The 26763-nt window shown below is 40.8% G+C and overlaps 1 protein-coding gene across 1 annotated transcript in view; it reads right to left on the reverse strand.

Annotated features, from left to right (window-relative positions):
* CNTNAP5 (contactin associated protein family member 5) overlaps window positions 1-26763 on the reverse strand; it is an 819371-nt gene that overhangs the window by 370218 nt on the left and 422390 nt on the right. The window contains exon 8 of the mRNA XM_064586403.1: window positions 3418-3682. Within this exon, the coding sequence (XP_064442473.1) occupies window positions 3418-3682 (265 nt within the window). The remainder of the gene's footprint in view (window positions 1-3417; window positions 3683-26763) is intronic.

Below are 26763 nucleotides of genomic sequence, written 5' to 3' on the forward strand. Positions count from 1 at the left end.
ATCAGGACAATGGCCATTACCTCCTACTTTTTCGTATGGGGCTGTCATCCCTTACAAAGCCACTAAGATCTCAAGTGCTTTGAAAATAAGTTTCCTTGGGCGCCTGGGTGGCTCAGTTGGTTGAGCGACTGCCTTCGGCTCAGGTCATGATCCTGGAGCCCCTGGATCGAGTTCCGCATCAGGCTCCCTGCTCGGCGAGGAGCCTGCTTCTCCCTCTAACCCTCCCCCCTCTCATGTACTTTCTCGCTCTCTCAAATAAATAAATAAATCTTTAAAAAAAAAAAAAAGAAGTTTCCTCAGAAATGTAAGGAACAAGAAAACTCTTTGTGTTTGACTTTTTGTTTGTTTGTTGTTTGTTTTGCTTGTCTCCCCCACCCTCCGCAGGTAGAAAAATTCCAACAGACACAAAGCATCGTTCCATTTCAAAGAAAAAATGAGAGAAGTTCAAATTTTCCAAAATTCAAAAATTCTTCTTGGGGAAAGAATAAAGCAAGAGTTTTGTGAGACCTACTTCAGGAACTCAGTCAGCATATTTTTAAAACTTCCTTTTACTTGTTTCATTTTTTGAGAGACAGGTCTGAAATAACAGATGATTTTTTCCCCTTCTGCAGCTGGGCAACGTGGTAGCTTGTACCAGCTCCTCTCAGTCATAAACGTGTGTTAATGGACTGACATGTGCTTAATAATACAGGCAGCACCTGGATGCTTTAGAGCAAAGTGCCGCCAGGGCCTATCCTATATTAAAGCTGCATTATTGACCTGAGGCCTACAAGTCTCTGTACTCAAACATCTCGCAGATCAGAGAGAGAAACAGCCTAGTGCCAGCTCACATTTTTCTTCTTCAAATAGGGACGACTGAAGTCTAACTTTATAACTCTGAACATGAAAAATATTGTGTTTCTAAGTGATTAACTCACCTCCATTACTGGAAATTTTATAAATTTTATAAAAGTCCTGTGATACACAAATTGACCCAGCTTTTATGACTTTGTGGAGTGAGGTGCCTTCTAGCTATAGGTCTTGAGTCGGTATGGAAGGGAACGGAATTTGCTGAATAGTTTCTCAACACTGTGCTTAGGATTTTAGATACATTATCTCATTTAATCACCATCATGGCAGTCTCCTGATGTAAGAACTTTTTTTTTTTTATCTTTTCCATCTCATGTTTTAGGCAAACTCTGAGATCGTCCCTTATGATCCATGACTCCTAATATACACAGCTTTGTATAATGCCCTTGGTTTGAGCAGGGCCTAGACTTATTTACTTGTTTCTACTACTGAACAGAGCATGGTAAAGGGATGGAATGCCACACCTGGTGTTAGGTTACAAAAAGACTATGGCTTTTGTCTTGAGTGTTCTTTTTCTTTCTTGAATCACTCATTTTGGGATAAAAGCACTATCATTTCATGAGGCAGCCTTCTGGATAGGCCATGGGATAAGCTTGGAAGTGGATCTTCTGAGGCCTGCCAACAGCCATATGGGTTAGCTTGGAAGTAGATTTGCCCAGAGTTGAACTTTGAGATGATAGTATCCCCCACCAACAACCTAATTGAAGCCAGAAGTACCCAGTTAAGGTGCCCCTGGATTCCTGACTCTTATAAACTAGGACACGATAAACATTTTCAACCACTCTATTTTGCTATAGTTTGTTACACGACCATCAATAACTAATACACTCTCACTTACATATGAGAAAAAGTTAAGAAGTTTATTCAGGGTCATAGAACAGTAAGGAGAAGAGGTACCTTTTTAACTTAAGTTCCAGACCCAGGCTCTCCTACTATTCCAGGGATTCAATGGACTTTTTGTTCACTAAGTGGCATATGAGGCTCTCCCAGAGTCTGACCTGATCTTGGGTATTAAGTCATGCCCTTTACTATTTAAATCAATTTTCTCTAATTTGTTTGGATAACAAAACTCACAGTCCAGTGGGAGAAGGAAGACATTTAAGAAAAACTGATGTGGTGTTATGCAGGATGGATATTGGCCCAGGATGTCCAGAGGAGGGGTATTTGATTCACACTGTAGAACCAGGGAGGCTTTTCAAATGATTTGTTGACTTAGCGACATGCCTCAGCCCCTAATATGATGCCTGGCACATGGTCTAACCTCAGTAAGTACTTGTTGACTAAGTACTACTTCTGGAAGGACAGGATGCATTAGTCAGATAACAGAAAAGGAGGGAGAAAGTTCTACTGTCTCATGTTACAAAAATATCACATGGAAGAGTCAGAGTTTTGAAAAACATGACTTCTTCATAAATCTGTTCCGTAGTATTGTTACATATTAGAATCTGTATATTGTCATAAAAGTCTTTCCAAAATTAGCTATTCGAGGACCAGTTTAAAAAGTTTTGCCATACCTAGAGGCCATATGCATCAGTATTTAATTAATATCTTAAAAATATACTTTAAATATTTTTTAATTTAAATATTTTTGTTTATTTACTTGAGACAGAGAGGAAACAAGAGAGCACAAGGTGGAGGAGGGTCAGAGGGAGAAGGAGAAGCGGACTCCTTGCTGAGCAGGGAGGGGGCTGGATCCCAGGACCCTGAGATCATGACCAGAGCCAAAGGCAGACACTTAACCAACTGAGCCACCCAGGTGCCCCTAAAAAGTATTTCTTTAAACTCACTAATTTTCACTTGAAATAAAATTTGGTGGTTGTAAAATGTCCACAGAAGTGTGTATGATATACAGGGAAACTATAGGCTTTGAAGCCAGACAAATTCAGTATGAAATTGTTGTTCATCACTTATTAACATGTGCTCTTGGAAGTTACTTAGCTTCCATGACTCTTCACTTCCTCATCTATAAAGTACCTATAAAATACCTTCCTTGAACGAGCATGATGAAGATTCCATATAATACACGCCATGTCTGTCGAGACGCAGCAACATGTTCAGAAAGTGGTCTATATTATGTTATATTTAGGTAGGAATTCTTATTGCCACTTCTCAAACAAGTCTGCTGAGGAATAAGGAAATTAAGAGACTTGTCAAAGTTTCATAGATATGTCTGAATTCAATGGTTTTTGTTTGTTTGTTTGTTTGTTTGTTTTAAGTCATCTCAGGGCACCTGGGTTGTCAGTTAGTTAAGTGTCTTCCTTCTGCTCAGGTCATGATCTCAGGGTCCTGGGATCGAGCCCACGCATTGAGTCAGGCTCCCTACCTGGCGGTGAGCCTGCTTCTCCCTCTGCCCCTCCCCTCTACTCCACCCCCACTCTCAAATAAATAATATATATATTAAAATTATATATTTATGAAAGTGGCCTCTTCAGACTTAGAGTAAATTAGTGAATACTGGGTCATCCCACAACCCTGAGAGCTGGATTCTGCACGTTTTAGTTGGAATCTCAAACGTGGGTTGACTTGGCTGAACAAGAAACCGACCTAACAGTTGTCAGAAGATGGTACCTGTGAGGATTTCAGCTGTGCGTTCGGTCATTTTCTGAATCACGAGTCTCACGGTTCCACCCTCCAGGCTCAGCAGCAGGGTCCCCGAGCCCTCAGACAGCTCTGTGGACAGAAGCAGACCATCCTTGTTCCATGTTCGAAACTGGAAACTCACTGAGAGCCCATCAATTTGGGGGGTGCCGGGCAGCAGCAAATAACTGCTGCTGGAGTTGACAAATGTGATGGGAACAATTTGTGGTTCGGAGCAGGAAAAAGTGACATTGCCCTGGAAAACAATAAAAATCAAACATATAAAAGCCATTTTTTATTCTGCAATCTGACAGCTGATATAAACAACCACCTGGAGCTGACCTTAATTTCAGGATCATTCTACATCTACATGCAGCTACAAGAGCTTAAAGGAAAAAAAAAAATGTCAGCTTTGTTCAGATATGCCTGTGAAACTGTTTCTATTCCTGTTTTATGGATCACACTCTTATCCACGAGAAGGCCATCGGAGACCCCAGTTGGGGTAGGGGGGTGGGATGGGAAGCATCAACATTTTCTAAGGAATGGGTATGAAAATAAGTGCATTCATGCATTTAATAAATATGTACTGCAAATCACTATGGGCCAAGCATGGGATAAAGTTTAAAGGGATCCACATGAAAAAACTTTGTTATGGCTTGGAAGGTGTTACAAGAGAGATAGACACAAGCTCCCAGGGGAGCCTGGTAGAAGAAAGAACTAAACAAGTAAAGGTTTCACAAGGGAGATGATGCTTTCCTGGAAGGAAGCGGTGAAAGAGAGTTGTGAGTGTGCCTGGCTAGACTTTTCAGCAAGTGGCATGTTGTATGCAAAGATTTAGAGAAATTAGCAAAACTGGATTCCTGGGAATTATGGGGAACTTGTCATTTCTGAACATTAAGTGATGCAGGGAGGGCTAGGGGCCATGATAGAGGTGAGACCAGAAAGATGAGTAGAGGTAGAGTTTAAAAGCCCCTTTATGTTTGCTGAAGTTATCATCCAAATTTAGAAACAATAAGGTGACACAGTCAGGTTTTAAGCTACTGAAGACGATTTTCAGTAGCATAAAGAGTGGAGGGAGGGGCAGATGGGAAGACTAGAGGTGGGGAATATTAAATGTGCATCAACTAGAATCAGTAGATAAGGAAGAATAGTATTCTTTGCATAAGTGAGGGGAAACTGGTCCAAGTTTTCCAGGGGGGAACGCCCTGGCTTGACTGGCTGCCTGAATTCAAATTTTCTACTCATGTGTCCAGATAGGGAGGTCATATACCTAGTACAGCTCCCAGTACTGGAGCAGGTTGATTGTTCAACTACAAAATCCTCATAGTTTGGAAAAACATCCCTAGGTCCCAACCATGTCTGTTAATGATAGTCCTGCATTTCTGAAAACAAATAGCAATCTCCAAACAAACTTAAACCAATAGCACATTTTTGATGGTTCACTCATCAACCATGCTGCTAGGAGTGTATGCTTGCATTAATCATGTTGTAATTGTTTAGATGTTTCCTCTTCTTTGGGTTAGATCCCCAGAAGTTAATTAATGTGTCAAAGGGCAAGGCTCTCAATATCCATTAAGAAATTGTCTACGGTTCATACTGCCCCACCGCGCCTGGCAGTAGGCTAAGCACTCACAAACATACCTCATGTATTCTGCATAGTAACACTGCATCCATTTAAATAGTTCACAGACTAGGCTTACAGAAGGTAAGTAGCTTAACAAAAGTCATGTGCCTCGTTAGCAGTGCCAATGCGATACAAACTTCTGTTTGTCAGACATGGAAGACTTTCCTTTTAGTCACCATCTCTGACACATCCCTCCTCTGCACCAGGTAACACCATTCTAAAAATTCTGTCCATTTGTTCATGATATCCATTGTTGTTCTAATTTGCATTTAAAAAATTTCTAGGGTACATGGGGGGCTCAGTTGGCTAAGTGTCTGACTTCTGCTTGAGTCCTGATCTTCCCTTTCCCTCTGCCCCTCACCCAACTCGTGCTAGCTCTCTCTCTCTCTCTCTCTCTCTGACTCTCAAATAAATAAATAAAATCTTAAAAAGATTCTGGTGGGCTTCTTTTCAAGAATGAAAATATCCTCACTAATGGCAGATTAATTGAGGCAGAGCTGTCTTTTGGAAGAAGTAAAATCACAAATGTTCTTACAGCAAAGTCCAGAGATAGTAACTATTCTTCGACTTTGTTTTTTTTTTTTTTTCTTTTTCTCAGGTCAGTATCACCTCCTAACAAATTTGCCAGAGCAAAGCTGTACCCCAAGTTTGAGGCTGTGCAGAAGGTGGAATGGTTGGGAGGTAGTGATGAGGCTGTACGCAGAAGAGTAGGAGGTCATAAAAATGCCTCATTTCCCCACTGATTTAAAATCCAATGATTAGCTCAACCCAGTGTTTGGGTGTTCTCTGGATCGGTAGCCATGGGAGGTGGGGGTCTACAGAAACTGAGATTCTCCCCTTATATGAGTAATTCACTCATATCTGAGAGGTCTGGGAGACCCCTTCCTCAGACTTGCACCATCCACTGAATGTCTAATGGACCTCAGGTATTTAGGAAATAGGCAAGGGGAATCAGCATCCCTTGAAGGTCATTCAAGTGTCCTGGCTAGATTCTGGTAGCAAGAAATTCAGATCAATGCCTCAGGGATTCTCCCTGGTTAAGGTAAAGCCATGTGTGGTAATCAACACTTTTCCTCATTGGGGAGAAGGACACCACTGAAATCATTGGGGTGCCTCTGGTTCACTGCAGGTCATGCTCCTCCAGTCCATTCTCCACCTCCATTCACACTGTCCTCTGCTATCCTTCCCTGGAGCAGCTGCCTGAGCCATCGAAACTTCCCTGTTGTTCAAACATACCCCTGCTATGTTCTCTGATGGCAAGTCCAAGGACAAATGAGTAGGAGAGAAGAGAAAGGAGTAGATGGGAAATGCTTTCCACAACAAATCTGACCCAGCTCTCCTGGCAAGTGAATGTCTCCAGCTCAGCTCCCCATCACACAGCTGCTGTGCTGCCATTTCTGCTTCTAATCCTATCTCAGCTACACTTGCTGTTTGCAGAAATGTCACAGTGTTGAGAAACATCGATATCCACCCCCACCCCCATCTCCCCAGTAGACAGAAAAAAAAAATGGCTAAATGCAAAAGTGCTACTTTTGAAATCAGCAGAAGATTATTTAATCTTTCTTAATAATATCATTTGTGACTTCAGAATCCTTCTCAAGGCAGCATTTGAGGGAGTCCCCACCATGATTTAGAAACAGCATGCAAGAAGACAATTTACTTTAGGATGCTGTCAAAACAGAAAGTGGCAAAAAGTCTACAGACTATGTTCTACCCTAAATACCCCTTCAATCTATTAATTCAACTTTCATTCCATCTCCCCCACCGCCACCGCACTGCCGGCCAAGAAGGAAGCTCCATTTCTCAGACCCCTATTCCACTGCACGTTTTCTTCATTAAAGTCAACACTTATTCAAGATTCCTCAAGCATTGTAAAACAATGTATTAAGCATGGGAGTTATCCATAAATTATAAACATGGTGGAAATCCTTTGCATTAGTCCTTAAATGTACATTTTGACTGTAATAGGTACAAAGTGTGCCCTGACACAGGAGCGCACTGTGGCCAAATCTTCAACATAAACCAACCAACTCTGGACCTATAGAAGAGGTAAAGAAGTCAGTATCACTGTCACAGGTCCCTTTCTCCCCTCCATAAACTACAAGACCTACAGGGTCTTTCACTGTCCAAAAAGGAGGTCATTCTACATTGAAGAAGCCGAATCCTTGATACCTGATGTGTTTCTCCTGATGACTCCACCATGTCCTGGTTGGATGGTGACCTTCTGCTACGTGACTGACTGCCAGTCAAGACTGGGAATAAGGCAACAGCTGGCATGGGTACCTGGAACACATGAGTGGGGAAGCTCCCTTTGTCCCCAGGGTGGCAGTTCTTAGTGCCCTGTACTTTCACGTATGCTTTTCATGTGCATACATGCCTATCCTCCAAAAGGTGAGGTACCCAAGAGTGCTGGCCCCAAGATAGAGCAGCCATTTGTCCTTTAGAGACCCCCAGACAATATCCATATTCCTTGTCAAGGATCCACCATGGCCTTTTCTTCACCAGCCTTAAGACACAGAACTTCCCATCCCTCCTTTCTCAGACAAAAGTGATCACTCCAGATGGAGCACAGAACTTTGAAACCCTAACAATCAATGTTCACAGACCATCTTAGAGAGATTGCCCATATCTGTGTAAAAATGCTGTTCTACAACAGCAAACCGATACTGTCCCCTGTCATGAGAAGGTTGATGGCCTCCTGTAGGTGGTCAGAACTTGAAACCCAAGAACCAAGTTCGTGTCAGAAGAGGAAGCAAACCTTTTTCTTTGATTCATCCTCCCCAAGGAGGCCCTTCCACCAGAGCGCAGAGAAAAACACTTACCTCACTAATATCTATGAAGGAGCAGTACACGGTTTTAGACAAAGGAAGCCTATCCTAATCTGGACAGTTACAAAAGGCCTCCTTAGGGAGGTGACACTAGCATTGAGATTTTACAGAGGCACAGGAGTGGCTATGTGGAGAGTTGGAAAGTGTGTTATCTGATCATAGAGGGAAAGCATTTGCTAGGGTCAGAGGCAGGAAGGTGTGTGGCGGGCATAGTCAGAGACTCAACAGAAGGTCAGCTGACTACAGTTCAAAAGCCAGCATGTCAGCAGTCTAGATGAAGTTGAAAGGACAGAAAGAAGGACAATCATGTCACTCTTTAGACCATGTTGAGGCACTAGAACTTGATGCTATGGAAAAAAAAAATGGGAATGGGGGAAGGGGGATTTATGTAGAGCTTAGGATACACAGTCGTGTGGTGCTTCATATGCATCCCTCACGGGGCTATTGTTAGGAGTGAAGTGTATTGTGTGTGGAGGAGATGAGTGGCCAAGGGCCACACCTCAGGCAGCTGTTGCAGTTAGTAGACCAGAGAAGTTGAGGGTTTACGGAAAGCTCTATCTAGAATGGCAAAGGGGGGGAGAGAGAAAAGCAGATATTTTGCAGGTAAAATTGATAGGAGGTGCTATGCTGGGTGAAGGGACAGGAAGATCAAGCATATTTCCCACTCTCCTCTGCTTGAACAAAGGACTTCAGGTAAGAAAGAGCAGACAGGGAAGGAAAAGATTTATTTTTTGTTAGATTTCTTTACAGTGCCCTGCCTATTTTTCTTCATGTTAGTGTGCACTCAGAGGCAGCAGGCTTTTCAACTTAGGCAGAAACGGACTCTTATCACAAATATTTACTGGAAAACCCATATATTCTGATCCTTATTTTTGGCTAGTATAATTTGGAAGATAAAGGTAGAGAGTTGACTTGGGATCAAATAAGAACACGTACAACATGCCCAGCATTGATCATGATGGTTGTTTTTCTGCTTTCCCAGGTCTGCCAATTTTGGGTAATCTGAGGCAAGTCACTTCTAGAGTCTTAGTTTCCTGTTTTGTGCCCTGAAACCATTGGACTAGTTAGGTCTAAGGTCCCCACTGCTTCCCCATTTCTAGGGTATCTGAGACTAAACACCCACATTCTTATCATCTGTCTTCTCTTTGGAGTGGGGCATAGATATCATCTGAACCATTCCTATTGTTGACATGAGAAGTGTAACCAAGTATTAACATTTTAAAATACTTTTCTTTATAATGATTCAGAGCATAAGGAAGGACACTTAGGCCTTTGTCCTGCCAATTCTTTTCGAACTGCAGGGAACAAAACAAGGGTCTCTGCAAATGATGATATATATTTAAAATATAGTAAGCAGAGAATGATATTGTTTCATATTTTTAAAAAAGATGACCAATTTTTATAAACATAATTAGCAGGGAATAACAACCAATTGACTGACTATTCTTCTCTCTACCCCCTCTCCAAAAAAGGCTTCCATAATCACTTTACAAAGAGAATGCTAGGTTAACATTGAACTGCACCAGGATTTATAGTGTTTAACAATTTCTTGGAGATAATAAAATAAGTGAAATTATATGTAACCTGCTTAACTTGGTGCTGGTCCAAGGACCATGCAATGAAAATCAGAAGAAAACAATAAGAGAGAACACAGCTGCCTCCTTCCAAATAAATCCAAGTCATTCTGCCACCAAATCAGAAGTCTGTCAAATGCTGACTGTATTCCAAATAAAATCCATTCAACTAAAAGCTTTCTTCCATGGTGGAGGGGCTCATCAAGAAGGAAATCTTTAGTAACAGCATAATTACTGTGGTCTCCTGATGACTTGTGAGTGATGAGTAGCTGACAGAAATAAGTCTATACATTTAAGTCTTTGTCATGTGACCACAGAATGAATCAGATGAACTGTCACAAACAAGACTTATTTTTCATACAGAGGAACAAACTTCAGAAGATGCTGTTCTGCTATGTACACAGTGGAGGAAACACCATCATGGTCTACATGCAAGTGTATAATAGATGGAACAGCCCAATATGCAATGAACAGTGAGCTAATGGTCTCTGGTTTGTCAAACATTGTTAAACATTGTCATTTTTTCATTGGTCAACCAGATATGTTAGCCAGGCCTTAGAAAGCACAGGCAAAAATGCCATAATTTGCCAAACCAGAACAAGGAGCTAACAAAACTGAGAAGAAAGACATTCACGAATGGCTTAATTTGTGCCTACTTCACAGCTGTAGGATTGAACATAATCCTTTGTTTATTTTAGATGAGGTCATGGATGTACCTGAGACATTTTAGACCATAGCAGCCAAAGTTAACTGTGCCTGGATTTATACCTAGGTGTTACCTTTGCCTTATCTCTCTGCTAAGGGATCCACCTTATTTCAAGATTGTTCCTTACTTAACTTGTGTTGGCTTTACAGACTACAGGTTATGACTAAAGGGGCCATCAGTGATGAATTGTTCATGGGCATTTGTCACTTGTGGGCATTCTTCTCCAGTTAAACTTTGACCAGTGATGATAGGCACCACCTTTTTCTAGTTATCTTGGTTTGGCAAGTGCATTCCTTCCCAACACATTTCACTACTCAAAGATATCTATTCCTGCCTGTGATAGTGATTCAAGCCATTTAACTAATTGGGGAAGACACCAGAAAGTTATCCTCTGCTTTAAATGATAGTCTTAAAGAACTCATAGATCAAAGGCAAGTGAGGAGCCTGCAAGGTCAACGTCCTCTAACTCATTCTCAATCAGGCAGTTTGCCACTACTTCCTGCCTCTTTTTTTCCTGGGACTTCATTTCACCCTCCAAATGCTGCTCACCAGCTGACAATAAGACCCTGGCCTGGCTTAGAGTCAACTGGGGAAGGGACAGAGGTAAGACAATTGCTAGGTCCTAGTCTGAGACCTATTAGCCACCTGCTGGCACAGCAGGAAGTGCCATGGAACTGATGCAGTTGGGATGCAGTGGCCTTGAACCTTGGCAGACAATTGGATTGGTTCCCCAGTGGTGGGGGAGGGAGGTGTCCCAGAAAACACACATGTACATTCACAGTTTACTCTCCCAAAAAGGGGCAAGCCCACACCTTCCCTGAGCCTCTGATGTGGTGATAGCCTGGCCGTGGGGGTTGGCTTTAGCTGGAAGATTGGCATGATCCAGAAATCCATCTACCAGATCTGGGACTAAAGGCCTCTAGCCCTGGAGACACCTAGCTGTTACACCTCTGCCCACCCATGCAGAAAAAGAGATGGGAAAACAAAAAAGAATTGAAAGAGTAGACCAGCATTTATCTGTTGAAAAGAAACCTGAGGTCATTGATAGAGGTAGGCTGGGAAAATAACTTGACCAAAGTTAGGATGAGTCTGAATCTAGTCCGGGCAACAAGGCAGTGGCTAGATAGAGGGGCTATGTGAGTGGCTAGGGGAGACAGAGGATTGGTAGCCAGTCTACTCCCACTGGGATTCCTCAAATATTGTCACAGCCAAGTCCCGGTACATCCCTTCCTTGGGTCCTGAGTAGAGATGATATGTCAGGAATGGCTGTCATGCTGTACCAGAAAACCAATATTTAAGACCTCAAAGGAATATAGCAGACCCATCTTGAGGTTCTGCTTACCTTGACTGGTTTTAAAGTTTCCTAAATGTGCACTTATAAGGGTTATATTGCTGTGAGCTGTTATTTACAAAGCATTTTCATTGTGGGTGTTTGTTTTGTTTTTAATCATCATCCAGACATCACAACACCATGGTGAGTAAAAAATAAAGCTAGCGGTGCAAGGCTGAGTTTCAATCAGGAAGCATCAAACAAAGCCAATCAAGCATTTATAAGCTGGGGGAAAATGATCTTGATTCAATCTAATTTGTGGGGAAAGATTTCAAAGTCAGTTCTTGATTTTCCAAATGAATACAACCATTTCTAATTTGATTTGTCTGAAAACTCCCAGGACTGACTGGCAAGCTATCGGTAAATGTAGAGGAAAAGCTGCCTTGTAAGCTAAAGCTATCTTTAGGAGGAGCAGGATGCCAAATTAAGGTATTTTTTAATGTTTAGACAAAGATAGGCTCTTTCATTCTTTTATTTATGTATTTAAACAGATATTTATTAAGCAGTTCATATAGACCTGGTTCAGTCCTAGTGGCAAGGACGCAGCCCAGGAGACAGGTAGGCTCAGAGCTTGCACATCTGGAGCTTGCACTGCATAAGGTGAAGGACATGAAATGTGTCATCACAGGTATGATTAGGTGGCAGGAGGGAGAAGTCTATGTTGATGGAACAGCATGTAACAGGGATTCCTGAAGTACCTTTTGATTTGGATGATAAGTAGGAAGAAGTGGGAGTGGGTGGGAACAGGATTGGGGTCGAGTATGAGAAAGCAGAGGAGGATAACCACTGGAAAGAGAGTCATGATGCAGTTTTGGAATTTAAGGGAGACTAGATACCTGGCATTAGTCTATACAGGTAACATCTTGTTTCTGCCAAAGAAGGCCTTCGAGGATAGAGATCATGGCCCTTTGGTTTCATCTGAGGGTTACCTAGGGGAAGCATCTTTAATAATGAAGGGAATGCCCCACTTATGGCCGAAGAGCATGGGTACACTGGCAGGTGGTTCCCCACATGGCCTGCTTCTCCAGCTTTCCACGAGCTGGCTACATGTACATATCAGTAAACAGGGACCCATTGAGAGCCACATGCTGCCTTTGGCCTCAGAGATTATCTCTTGATTTTCTCCTATTTTGCCTACTCCCCAAGCTCTCAATTTCAGCTCCTTGGCTATGGATGCAGTATTAGTTCCATGCCTGTGTGTGCCCGTTTCTGGCCCCATATTTCATGCTTATTCCTTGTGCATTAAAGATGAACACCCCCACCTGAGTTTCAGGTTTTGCAAATAGTGGTGTCTTTCACCTAAAAACAAACCCCAGAGTAGGTTCTTGGGAGCTAGGGAGTGAAAGGGAATGACAAACACACCCAAGATTAAACTGATAAACTCTCAGTTTAGCTATAACTACCCTGAACACTCTTTAATTTCTATTTCCAAATATTGCGCAAAGTTATTTGGAAATATGAATCAAGAAGCTTAAGAACATTAATAATCCTTTTTGACACTTTCACTTCTAGAAATCTATTTTCAGGAAATAATCTGGAATTAAACCAAGATTTACACACCAAGCAACCATTATTTATAATAATACAAACCTGGCTCTAAAATTAGAATAGTTATGTAAATTACGGTATATTCATATGACATACTATTTTGCCACTACTAATAACGATTTTTATGGTAAGTATGAAAATTGCTTTTAATATAACATCAAATGAAATGAACAGAACACAAATCGCATGTACAAATCAGATAAAATATATCTATATATAAATATGTAGGTATAGAAGAGAGACTACTTTGCTAAATAGCGGCTCTAACTGGCTTGTCAAATTATGGGGATTTTTATTCACATAATTAATTTTTTTTTCCATTTAAAATGAAAACTTAAAACTTTTATAATGGAAGTTTAAATTAACTAGTTTTCCAAGTATCATTTGAAAGTTTCATGACAACAATATTGAGAATTAGTAATTGCTATCAAGGGCAGTAGTGTGGATTATTGAGAGAAATAAATAATAGCAGTTAATCCAAGAAGGGACAGAAGTAGCTGGATATGAAACCCAATGATACTAGTTTTCAAATTGTTCCCACACCTGAATAATTTCAGAATTGTTTGTCCCCTCCATTGCAATCTCTAGTTATATGTCTACTCCACCAAAGTAAGCAAAGGTGACAAGTCATTATGGTGGTAAAGTCAAAAGAAAGTGTCATGTGTGAGTGTGTGTGTGTGTGTTTGTGTGTGAGAGAGAGAGAGAGAGAGTGTTTACTTTTTCCTTTTGAGTAAACTTTCTTGTACAAACAGCTTGGCCCATAAACAAAGCAACTTTCCACTCTACAAGCATGTACATAATGGCTTTTTAAACTAAATTCACTTTAGTGAGGAACAAATGTTCTTAGCTCTGAAAACATAATATGGGCTTCTTGTGTCCTAGGAAGTATCAAGTGTGTGTGCAGGGCAGGTACCCTTACCTTGCCTAGAAAATTAAGCAAATTTATAGCTGAAAAATGAATACATTTAAAAGTCAACTTCTCGATTTTATCAATAATGATCTAAAAATGAGAAGAAACATCTAATTCTGATTATTGCTATTATCTCTAAATAAACATTTTAAGAGTTTCCCTAATAAAAATAACTTTAAAAATAGAAGCTAAAACTTAATACTTATATTTGGGGTGGTGAATATGCTAGATCAACACTGTCTAAAAGAAATATAATGTGAGTCACATATGTAATTTAAAATATTCTGTATCTGGGACACCTGGGTGGCTCAGTTGGCTAAGGGTCTGCCGGAGGCATGGGTCATGATACCAGGGTCCTGGGATGGAACCCTGAGTCAGGCTTCCTGCTCAGCTGGGAGCCTGCTTCTTCCTCTCCCTCTGTCCTCCCTCCACCCCCACCCCATACCCTTCTCCCTTCCTCGTTCTGCTCTCTCTCTCTAATAAATAAATAAAATATTTAAAAATAAATTAATTTTTCTGTGGCTATATTAAAAAGAAGGAAGTAAAGTGAAAGACATTAACTTAATTTTAATTTGAATATTGGGTTATTTGCCTCAATACATGCAAATATTATTTAAACATGTAGTCAATATTAAAATTATTGAGATGTGTGTTTTTTTTTTTAATCTTTCCAGCACATCTGAATTTGATCTAGCCACATGTCAAATGTTTAATAGCCACACATGGCTAGTGGCTACTATAATGGATAGCATAGGTCTAGAGTGTCCTTATAATGGTGATGGTAGACCTTGACACCAAATTAAAAACTGTAACTGTAATTCTCTCTCTCTCTCTTTTTTTTTTTTGTAACTGTAATTCTCATATACTGACCTTTATTGTTCAAAAAGACTTGGGCAGAGATCCCTAGTTACCTATTCAAAATCCATTCTCCTTGCCTTTCTCGTAGTAGAACTCCAATTTATTTGAGACAATACTATGTTCAAGTGGGAAGCTACATGTCCTAACTCCCCCTGCAGATCCGTATGCTCAGGTGACTTAGTCTGGTCTACAAGGCATAGCAGGGCAGAAGCATTGGTTGGGACTTCTTGGAAGCCTTAAAAAGCGCTAACTTAGATGGCAGGGATACTCCTTTGCCTCTGTTTCCCCCACCTCCTCTGAAGCTTTGCATTTAGATATGATACCTTAAGTTCCAGAAGCCTACTGGGACTCTCAGGATAGAAGCCACAGAGTAAGAATGGCTTCCTTGAAGGGCAGAATAGTCTGAGTCTCTAACCACTTCCTGGAGCTTCTAGTTTCTATGTTATTGTTTTGTTGAGGGGGCAGGGGAGGGTATAGATAACTGATACAAGTACTTCCAGTGGTCTTCAGATAATACAATTTTAAGTGGTTGTTATGAGATAAGTTGTGTTTCCCCAGAATCCATATGTTGAAACTCTAACCCCCAGTACTTCAGAACGGGACAGTGTTTGGAGACGAGACCTTTAAAGAGGGGATTAAGTTAATATGAGGTCATTAGGGTGAGCTCTAATCCTGTCTAACTGGTGTTCTTACAAGAAGAGGAAAATTAGACACAGAGAAAAATCATCTGTCTGGATACATAGAGGAGAGGCCAGTTAAGGACCTGGGCAGAAGGTGCCCATGTGCAAGCCAAGGAGAGAGGCCTCAGGAGAAACCAAACCTACTGACACCTTGACCTCAGATTTCTACTCTGCAGAACTGTGAGAACATAAATTTCTGTTGTTTGAACCAAGCCAGCCAATGATAGTTTGTTATGGAAGTCCTTGTAAACTAATACATTGATAGAGGGTTTTTAAATAATTCTCCTTTTGAAATGTTTGTGTTGAAAGGTGTTTTAGACATTTTTTAAATGATTTGGTTTATTTATTTGACAGAAAGAAAGAGTGCACAAGCAGTGGGGGCGGGAGGCAGGAGAGAGAGAAGCAGGACCCCGAGATCACAACCTGAGCCGAAGGCAGATGCTTAACCAACTGAGCCATCCAAGGTGCCCCTGAAAGGTATTTTCGATGTCTTAAAGACTGTTTCTCAGCCACAGCACCAGAAAGAATAGGTTAATCACGAAGTTTATCCAACTACATAGTAACCATATTGGATGGAGAAGCCACAACTCCTGACTCATACAGTGGTTTTTCTGTAGGCCAGAACCACTTCTGCATCAGGGACATAGAAATCATTAGTGGGGTAGATATCCTGAAGATCATATTTTTTTGAAGACTTATTTATTTATTTATTTACTTGAGAGAGAGAGAGAGAGAGCACACAGAGGGAGAGAAGCAGACTCCCCACTGAGCAAGGAGCCCAACATGGGGCTTAATCCCAAGACCTTGAAATTATGACCTGAGCCAAAGACATACTCTTAATTGACTGGACCATCCAGGCACACCCCCGCAAAAATCATCTTCTAATTCTCTACTTCAATTGGCTAAGAGTCAGGTGGTGTCAAAGATCTCCTACTTATATGTGAAGATCACTAAGTATAGAGAGGAACAGCTTCTCTTCAGAAGATGCTTCTACTCTCCAGTGTTAAATAAGGAGACATCCTCACTGCTAATCAGATGCTGCAAGTTTGTCATTGTATAATCATCCCAGTACAAGCTTAAATAAATATTTCTTAAGTATGTACTATCTGTAGTATGCTAGCTTCCTAGATGGGAATTCAAATTAGTCCTTTCTCCTCCTATTAAAAAAAAAGGCATTCACTTATTCAACATTTGTTGATCATCATTTTTCTGATGTAATGTTACTTTAGCTAAAATTTAGAAACTCGGTGATTAGAGCAGGATATAAAATGTGCATAAAGCATATCGCAGCAGATGAACATGGATTTGGCATCAGAAAAGCCAGGGATAGGGGCACCTGGGTGGTTCAGTCGTTAAGCGTCTGCCTTTGGCTCAGGTCATGATCCCAGAGTCCTAGAATCGAGCCCCACATCGGGCTCCCTCCTCGGCGGGAAGCCTGCTTCTCCCTCTCCCACTCCCCCTGCTTGTGTTGCCTCTCTCGCTGTGTCTCTCTCTGTCAAATAAATAAAATCTTAAAAAAAAAAGAAAAGAAAAAGAAAGGCCAGGGATATAAATTTCCTAATTATGTATCTTGGACAACTGGCTTTAATAGCGTTAAGACCCATGTTTCTCAACTTCTAAATGAAACCACAAATAGTTGTCCATTTCATAGGGTGAAATCAAAGATTGAAATAGATAAATTTTCATATTTAAAAAGAGTGTCTGGCACATACTAAATGTTCAGTACATTACTATTTTCATTACAGACTATGTTGATAAGAAGGGAATAAAAAAGAAGATACATGAAAGTATTCCTTTTAAAAAAGTAGACTGAAAAATCTACATTGGCATAGCATTTATGGTTGCCTTTTTTTGATGGGGATGCAGGTGATTTTTTTCTGTCTACTTTTCTGTATTTTCCAAATTTCCTATAATATGTAAACATGAATTCTCTTGTGAAAAGTGAGAATTACATACAATTTTTAAGATACTTATTGGTCCATATGCTGGTTATTTAATTATATTGGTGGGAGGACTGTGATTCTTGTGCTTTCCCAGAACAGTATCAGCTCTAATTATCTCACACATTTATAAAACATGGGGACCCACTGCTTAAAAAGGGTATGAGGTTGTAGGGATATCGGTCCCAAAGCACTGAAATTTCACACATACCCTGGTTATAAATTTTATGAGTAAAAACATGAAAAAAAAAAAAAAACAAGATGATTAGATTGTCTTAATGGTCTTTGCCAGTCATGATACTTACTGTTAAAAGTTAAAAGTCTGGTAAAATTCATGTGCTTTCTAGGTTCTCCGAAGAATAGAGGACAGGCTCTTGCTATTGATTCAATATGGAGTATTGTATTTGCCCGTGAATATAGAATGATGAGCATTCACCAAAACCTCAGCCTATAAAACTAAGAGTATCTTCTGGAGCTGCCTGACCTTCCATTCACCTTGAGAAACTAGCATTGAATGCTCCGTCCTCAGGGTCTGATTCTTAGCTATGTTCCTGCAGTGCTCTGCAAAATCATACAGTGCTTATAAACTTCCACAATGCATCATCCAAAACTGAAGTAAATGGTGGATTTTAGGGCATGCCCTCAGCCCCAAATCTATTCAGTCATAGGATTTCTATCAGACACATCTACTGTGGCTTGTGGAGGCTGAATGTGTCCATTTAGCCATATCCTTGATCTCAGGGTACCTTTCTTAAATGCCTACTCAATCATTTCATTTTAAAATTATTTTTAAATTATCCTTATTAATTTTAAAAGAGAAGATGTTTATTCAGCTACTGGACTGCATTGAGGCAATAAGAACAAATATGAATGTCCTTCAAAGGGCTTGTTTCCTTGCCAAAGAAAGATAAGTTTTGGAACTTATTGTCAGAGAGGAAATGGATGTAATAATTGACCTCCTTGGGTGAGAATGGATAACCCCATAGGCTGACTTAGGAATAGAAGGATGAGCTAAACTAGGATATTAGAGAAAAAGGTGGAAGAAATGGCAAATAAAACTATTTCAAAGGAGGGTAGTGAGTTGCATGAGAAAACCTTTAGGTGAAATATGGGAATAAGTTTTAGGAGAATTTTGGCATAGCAAATACTCATCAGAGGGGTAAATTGTTTGGGTGATTCAAATGCAGGCCTACCTATGGCACACCCCAAACATTTTGAGTATGAGAAATTCCTTTTTATGTAATAAATTACATGGACCTATAAAAGAGAATAAGTGTAAAGTTTCACTATTTTCTATTGAGGAAATAAGTAATGACAAAATGAAATAAATTAATATCTCCCTACTCACAACAGCCTGTACCTATATTTAAGAGTTTGTGCTCATATATCTGTGAGACATGCTATGATTGCCCAAAGCTATGCTCAGGTGATGTTAAAACATGAACATGCACGCGCCTCCCTTTGTCTTCCCTACCCCCTCTTCTAGATGTCCTGTGCCTCTGGTTTTTAACCTACAGTTTAAAAGGAAGAAAAGATTAGAGAGTGTGTCAGTTATCCATTTCTGAGTTTCAGCTCCAAAGCCACCCTTCTTTGCCCTGCTTTTGACACTGAGATTGGACCCTGTAAACATTCCCTGCCCAAATGTTAGGATTTGCCAGTAGAGGGCACTAGAGAGCCACTGCGAGGAGGTACCATTTGGCCGACTTCTCTACTGGGTTCCTGTCCTCCATTATTGATAGTCAGTGGGGAGACCACTAATTCTGCACACTTGAGCTCCAGCTGCGCCCTCAGCTTACACTTTCCCCACTGGTAGCAGCTCCCACAGGCAGCTTAGAGCTGTGCTGCCTGGCAAGCTTTGTTGCTATCGGCAGACTGCATGGTCCCCTGGTAACCATCCACTTGGAAGAGGTGTGAATCTCAGCCTGAGAGGCAGGCAGGGGGAGCTTTCCTTGTCACTAGTTCCTTCACTGTCTATTTTCCCTCAGTCTAGAGAAAGTACCTGATTTTTTGCACTTGCTCTTTCTGGACCATTAAGTCCTCTTTTACCCATTTTAGCAGTTAACCACCTTCTACTAGCTAATATTAAAATATATATATGATATATATAATTTTTTTTCTTTTCAAACAACCTGGACCTTGACAGAGGTGTCTTCTAAATCTTGCGGCACAAAGTGAAGAGCTTCTAGGAAGCCAGTCCAGCTGTCCCACAAGGAACGGATTCAGTGTCAGGTCCCTACTTCTTGAGGTCCTGATTATTCAACAAGGAGAATTTATATAAGATTATTAGGAATTTAAAAAGACACAGAAAAGTTTGAATTTATCTATTATTTTTGTAATCTAAAACGTATTCTGGAGCTCTTAACTTACTGTCCATAGATGGACTTCAGGGGTATCTAGTGCTTCAAAAATGTTATACAACATAAAATATTTTCATGATTTTCATTTTATTCTTCAAGAGATATGTGCTCCCTAAAATATTAATAATCACTGACCTAAAATCTTTAGAGTTGTTCTTGTAGAAGGCCATTTACACAGCAGGATAGACAGAGCCATAGGACTATGGTCTTCATGGGGAACATACAATGAGAAATGGTGAGCAAAGTGGGGCAATAAAAATAATTATAACACTATTATTAGCTATTAGTGATTCAATGCCTATAATATCCCAGGAGTCACCAATCTATAAAGTAGGTATTATTAGTTCTACCTTGAAGATGATGACACTGAAATATGATGAGGTCAAGTAATTCTGTCTGCATTCTGTAGCCATTATGTGGTGATGGTGGGATTTAATCTTACTGCCTTCAAAGATTATATACTCTCTTTCAACACATAGTGCCTTCATTATGTATGTTTCAACGTGATTAGTGGCACAAAAAGGTATGTTTATTTTGTTTCCCAGAAATACTATGTCCCCATTTTGAGTTTCCATGCCCCTGCTCAAAACGCCTTATTACCTTGGAATTGTCCAGATTGTTCTTCAAAACCTACCTCAAGTTCCTGCACATTCATGAAGTCTTTTCTGAACCTACTAGCCCTGTGATTTCTCTTCCTTAATTCTTGTAACATATTTTGCATCTTGTCAAAAGTTTTCACTGGCTGGGGAAATGGTGCTCAGGAGCACTGTTGGGAGGGCAGGGCTGTAGTCAAAGTAAGAAAGCAAGAAGCTATAAAACCAAATGAAATCACTGAGAGAATCACTGATAATCATTGAGAGCAATCAAGGTGGCAAAATGAATAAAAAGTATATGTCAAACTATTAAGGCAATTGAGAAGAGATGAGGAGGGCTGGCCATCAAAATGGTGGCTGAGAGACTAGAAAGCACATTATAAGGAGACAGGCAAAGTACGTGCCTCAGCTCTTTTTTTTTTTTTTATTGTTATGTTACTCACCATACATTACATCATTAGTTTTTGATGTAGTGTTCCATGATTCATTGTTTGTGCATAACACCCAGTGCTCCATGCAGAACGTGCCCTCTTTAATACCCATCACCAAGCTAACCCATCCCCCTACCCCCTCCCCTCTAGAACCCTCAGTTTGTTTTTCAGAGTCCATCGTCTCTCATGGTTCGTCTACCCCTCTGATTTCCCCCCCTTCATTCTTCCCCTCCTGCTATCTTCTTCTTCTTCTTTTTTTTCTTAACATATATTGCATTATTTGTTTCAGAGGTACAGGTCTGTGATTCAACAGTCTTGCACAATTCACAGCGCTCACCATAGCACATACCCTCCCCAGTACATCAGCTTTTAATTCTGAGTTCTGAAATGGTTACCCAATGCCCAGTATGTGGATACTGGGGCAGAGAGAGGGTTAAAGTTTCCCATCCATTGAAGGCAAGGATCATTTGTTATGAGCACAATAGATACTCAATAAACTATGTTTTGATGATGATGATGAATCAAATGCTGAGTTATGTCATGCAGTAGAAGTGTGAGTGTCACAGCAAAGAAAGCATAATGGAGCTGAGTGGTGAAAGGTGCTGTGAGGAGAAGGTGGGATCTGGAATGGCGACACAAGGCTAGCAGGCACAGCACATTTGACACTGCACCATTCCCAAACCCACCCATGGTGGATTCTGCCTATGGATCATAGCAGCTTCTTCTATGCAGGCTGGACCTGGAGCCATGATTCTCCCTACCACTATGCTCCAGAGAGCCACAGACAATCCACTGGGGTTGACATAGGCAGGGCAGGAATGCAGTAGGTGCACACTAGTATACCCTAAGGGTGGTTCCATTTTTAAGGTTTTGAAACTTCCTAGTTATTTGCTATAAAGCCACAGCCCCAAAGATCCTAAGTAACTCCCTGAACCTGGTCTTGTCTGCCTGATTGCCAGTTCTCTCTGGGCTTCCCCACAAGGCAACAACTCAAGGTCCATGGTTGGCACCCCCTGGGGGCTTCAGTACTCTGTTCCACCTCAAGAAGTCATTAAATCTTTTGAGTCTCATCCTGATTCAGAAGGTTAACCCTACTTGTGAGTTTAGAGAAGGATTTCGGTTTGGGGCTAGGTCAGGAAAGAGCCGAAGGAGAAAAGCAGCTCAGTACAGGAGCAACATGGAATGAAAAGGCTTAGAAGTGGGTATGCATAGAGTGAATTCCAGACACAGTGAAGCATCTAGGCCTGCCTAGAAAAGAAGCATTGACAAGAAATTGTGGGAAATAAACTTCAATTTATTGGAGGAGCTGATTATGAAGGATTCAAAACCGAAGCACAGAAGGTTCCGTCACCAAATACAAGAGCCCCCGGGCACAAAAGGCTGAGGGAGAGTCCATTGTCTCTCATGGTTCGTCTACCCCTCCGATTTCCCCCGCTTCATTCTTCCCCTCCCGCTACCTTCTTCTTCTTCTTCTTCCCTTCTTCTTCTTCTTCTTCTCCTTCTTCTTCTTCTTCTTCTTCTTCTTCTTCTTCTTCTTCTTCTTCTTCTTCTTCTTCTTCTTCTTTTTTTTCTTAATATATATTGCATTATTTGTTTCAGACGTACAGATCTGAGATTCACAGTCTTGCACAATTCACAGCGCTTACCAGAGCACATACCCTCCCCAGTGTCTATCACCCAGTCACCCCATCCCTCCCACCCCACCCCCCACTCCAGCAACCCTCAGTTTGTTTCCTGAGATTAAGAATTCCTCATATCAGTGAGGTCATATAATACATGTTTTTCTCTGTTTGACTTATTTCACTCAACATAATACCCTCCAGTTCCATCCATGTCATTGCAAATGGCAGGATCTCATTCCTTTTGATGGCTGCATAATATTCCATTATATATATATATATATATATATATATATATATATATATATATATATATATATATATATATACACACCACTCCTTCTTTATCCATTCATCTGTTGATGGACATCTTGGCTCTTTCCACAGTTTGGCTATTGTGGACATTGCTGCTATAAACATCGGGGCGCACGTACTTTTGTATCTTTGTGGTAAATACCCAGTAGTGCAATTGCTGGATCATATGGTAGCTCTATTTTCAACTTTTTGAGGAACCTCCATACTGTTTTCCAGAGTGGCTGCACCAGCCTGCATTCCCACCAACAGTGTAGGAGGGTTCCCCTTTCTCCGCATCCCCGCCAACATCTGTCCTTTCCTGACTTGTTAATTTTAGCCATTCTGACTGGTGTGAGGTGGTATCTCATTGAGGTTTTGATTTGGATTTCCCTGATGCCGAGCGATATTGAGCACTTTTTCATGTGTCTGTTGGCCATTTGGATGTCTTCTTTGGAAAAATGTCTGTTCATGTCTTCTGCCCATTTCTTGATTGGATTCTTTGTTCTTTGGGTGTTGAGTTTGATGAGTTCTTTATAGATTTTGGATACTAGTCCTTTATCTGATATGTCATTTGCAAATATCTTCTCCCATTCTGTCGGTTGTCTTTTGGTTTTGTTGACTGTTTCCTTTGCTTTGCAAAAGCTTTTTATCTTGATGAAGTCCCTAAAGTTCATTTGTGCCCTTGCTTCCCTTGCCTTTGGCGATGTTTCTAGGAAGAAGTTGCTTCGACTGAGGTCAAAGAGGTTGCTGCCTGTGTTCTCCTTTAGGATTTGGATGGACTCCTGTCTCACCTTGAGGTCTTTCAACCATTTGGAGTCTATTTTTGTGTGTGGTGTAAGGAAATGGTCCAGTTTCATTCTTTTGCATGTGGCTATCCAATTTTCCCAACACCATTTGTTGAAGAGACTGTCTTTGTTCCATTGGACATTCTTTCCTGCTTTGTCAAAGATGAGTTGACCATAGAGTTGAGGGTCCATTTCTGGGCTCTCTATTCTGTTCCATTGATCTATGTGTCTGTTTTTGTGCCAGTACCATGCTGTCTTGATGATGACAGCTTTGTAATAGAGCTGGAAGTCCGGAATTGTGATGCCGCCAGCTTTGCTTTTCTTTTTCAACATTCCTCTGGCTATGCGGGGTCTTTTCTGGTTCCATACAAATTTTAGGATTATTTGTTCCATTTCTTTGAAAAAAGTGGATGGTATTTTGATGGAGATTGCATTGAATGTGTAGATTGCTCTAGGTAGCATTGACATCTTCACAGTATTTATTCTTCCAATCCATGAGCATGGAACATTTTTCCATTTCTTTGTGTCTTCCTCAATTTCTTTCATGAGTATTTTATAGTTTTCTGAGTACAGAGCGTGGGAGGATAGGTTAGCCTGGTGGTGGGTATTGAGGAGGGCACATTCTGTATGGAGCACTGGGTGTTATGCACAAACAATGAATCATGGAACACTTCATCTAAAACTAATGATGTAATGTATGGGGATTAACATAAGAATAAAAAAAAAAAGGCTGAGGGAGACAAAAAATCCCTGTCCAAGACTCTCGGCCACATCCTTAAATGCAGAAGGAAGAGCCTGGCAGGCAGATCCTGGCAACTGGACATGCTGAGAGCCACATGGCCAGTGAGGAGCTCCTGCCAAGATCACAGCCAGGTAGCTGTAAGGGAGTTAGCCTCTTCCAGCCACTGCCTCTGCTGACATCTCTCACCCTCTGGCTGAAGGCAAGGATTCTGCCCCCACGCTCCTACATTGCAAGAGATACCCCAGAGAGATTTATTTGGCAATTGGCAAACTACATAGGGGCCATTTCTGAAACACCTCATTGGTCTTCAATTCCCAGGTAAGCAGTGCTAATCACCAATCTGCCCAGCCTTGTTTTGTTTTGTTTTGTTTTGTTTTGTTTTGTTTTGTTTTTGCCACTTTGGTGTGAAAGTCACTCAAGGCCCTAGGGAAAAAAAAAATAGATGTATAATAAAAATGAACAAAAGCTGATGGTGTAGTGCTTTCCAGAAGAAGAGGAAGAAGACTGTGAATGACACAGCCACTGACTATATATCCTTGACTTTCCCTGGTCCTGGGCATAAAGCATCGTTCAGTATAAACTGTGGATAGTGATGTCTGACCCTGTCTGCCTCTCACAGAGGTTTCAGGGACAAAGGAGTGAACACAACCAGAGGTTCATCTGCCACTCCTCTTTACTCTCCTCAGATATTAGCATCGTGATGTGTAGCATCATGATTATCTATAAGACAGCTCTCTGAAACAAGATGTCTTCAAATGAAGGGGTTATCATTGCTACTATTATTGGGGGGGAAAGAGCATAAAAAAACACACTCAACTCATTAGCTGGAAGTTTTGCCAAAGAAAAGAACCTGAGTTGATTTCAAGTTTCATTTAGAAGTGCTCTTTTTTTTTTTTAATTTTTCTCTTGAGGTATAACTAACATACCATGTTGTATTAGTTTCAGATGTATGATCTAATGATTCTACAATTCTAGACATTTCTCAGTGCTCATCAAATTAAATGTACTCTTAATCCCCTGTAGGTATTTCATCCATCCCCTCACCCACCTCCCCTCTGGCAACCACCTGTTTGTTCTCTGTATTTAAGAGTCTGTTTCGGGGCACCTGGGTGTCTCAGTCATTTAAGCATCTGCCTTTGGCTTGGGTCATGATCCGTGTCCTGGGGTGGAGCACCACATCAGGCTCCTTGCTCAGCAGGGAGCCTGCTTCTCCCTCTCCCTCTGCCTGCTGCTCTGCCTGCTTGTGCTCTCTCTTTCTGTCAAATAAATAAATAAAATCTTTTTAAAAAATGTCTGTTTTGTTTGTTTGCCTCTTTTTTTTCCTGTGTTTTGTTTCTTAAATTCTACATGAGTGAAATCATATGATATTTATTTTCTCTGACTGACTTACTTGACTTATCCTCTATGTCTATCCATGTTGTTGCAAATTAACCCCTCTTTTAAAAGGCATTTGGATATTCAAATGAGGGGAAAGTATGAGGTGGAACTGATAGGAGAAACAGGTGCTTTTGCACACTGTGTGTGTGTAGGGAAACTGGTACAGACTATAAGAATTGAGTCAAAAATTCATAATTGTTCACCCAATAATCTTCACTCCTGGTTATCTATTCTAAATTTTATTTTTTTTTATTTTATTTTATCGTGTTATGTTAGTCACCATACAATATATCATTAGTTTTTGATGTGATTCATTGTTCATACGATTCATTGTTTGATCCATTGTTTTCATATAATACCCAGTGCTCCATGCAGTACATGTCCTCCTTAATACCCATCACTGGGCTAACCCTTCCCCTCACCCCCTCCACTCTAAAACCCTCAGTTTGTTTCTCAGAGTCCATAGTCTCTCATGGTTCATCTCTCCCCCTGATTTCCCCCCCATCATTTTTCTCTTCCTTCTCCTAATGTCCTCCATGCTATTCCTTATGTTCCACAAATGAGTGAAACCATATGATAATTGACTTTCTCTGCTTGACTTATTTCACTTAGCATAATCTCCTCCAGTCCCATCCATGTTGATGTAAAACTTGGGTATTCATCCTTTCTGATGGCTGAGTCATATTCCATTGTGTATATGGACCACATCTTCTTTATCCATTCATCTGTTGAAGGGCATCTCGGCTCTTTCCACAGTATGGCTATTGCGGACATTGCTGCTACAAACATTGGGGTGCATGCATCCCTTCTTTTCAGTACATCTGTGTCTTTGGGGTAAATACCTAGGAGTGCAATTGCTGGGTCATAGGGTAGCTCTATTTTTAATTTTTTGAGGAACCTCCATACTGTTTTCCAAAGTGGCTGTACCAACTTGCATTCCACCAACAGTGTAAGAGGGCTCCCCTTTCTCCACAACATTTGTTGTTTCTTGCCCTGTCAATTTTTGCCATTCTAACTGGTATAACGTAGTATCTCAATTTGGTTTTGATTTGAATTTCCCTGATGGCTAATGATGAACTTTTTTTTCATGTGTCTGTTAGCCATTTGTATGTCTTCTTCAGAGAAGTGTCTTTTCATGTCT

Source organism: Mirounga angustirostris, unplaced genomic scaffold, assembly GCF_029215605.1.
Source record: "Mirounga angustirostris isolate CCGP_5_RB_7025 unplaced genomic scaffold, mMirAng1.0.hap1 SCAF_3, whole genome shotgun sequence".
In the NCBI taxonomy this organism is placed as follows: Eukaryota; Metazoa; Chordata; class Mammalia; order Carnivora; family Phocidae; genus Mirounga; species Mirounga angustirostris.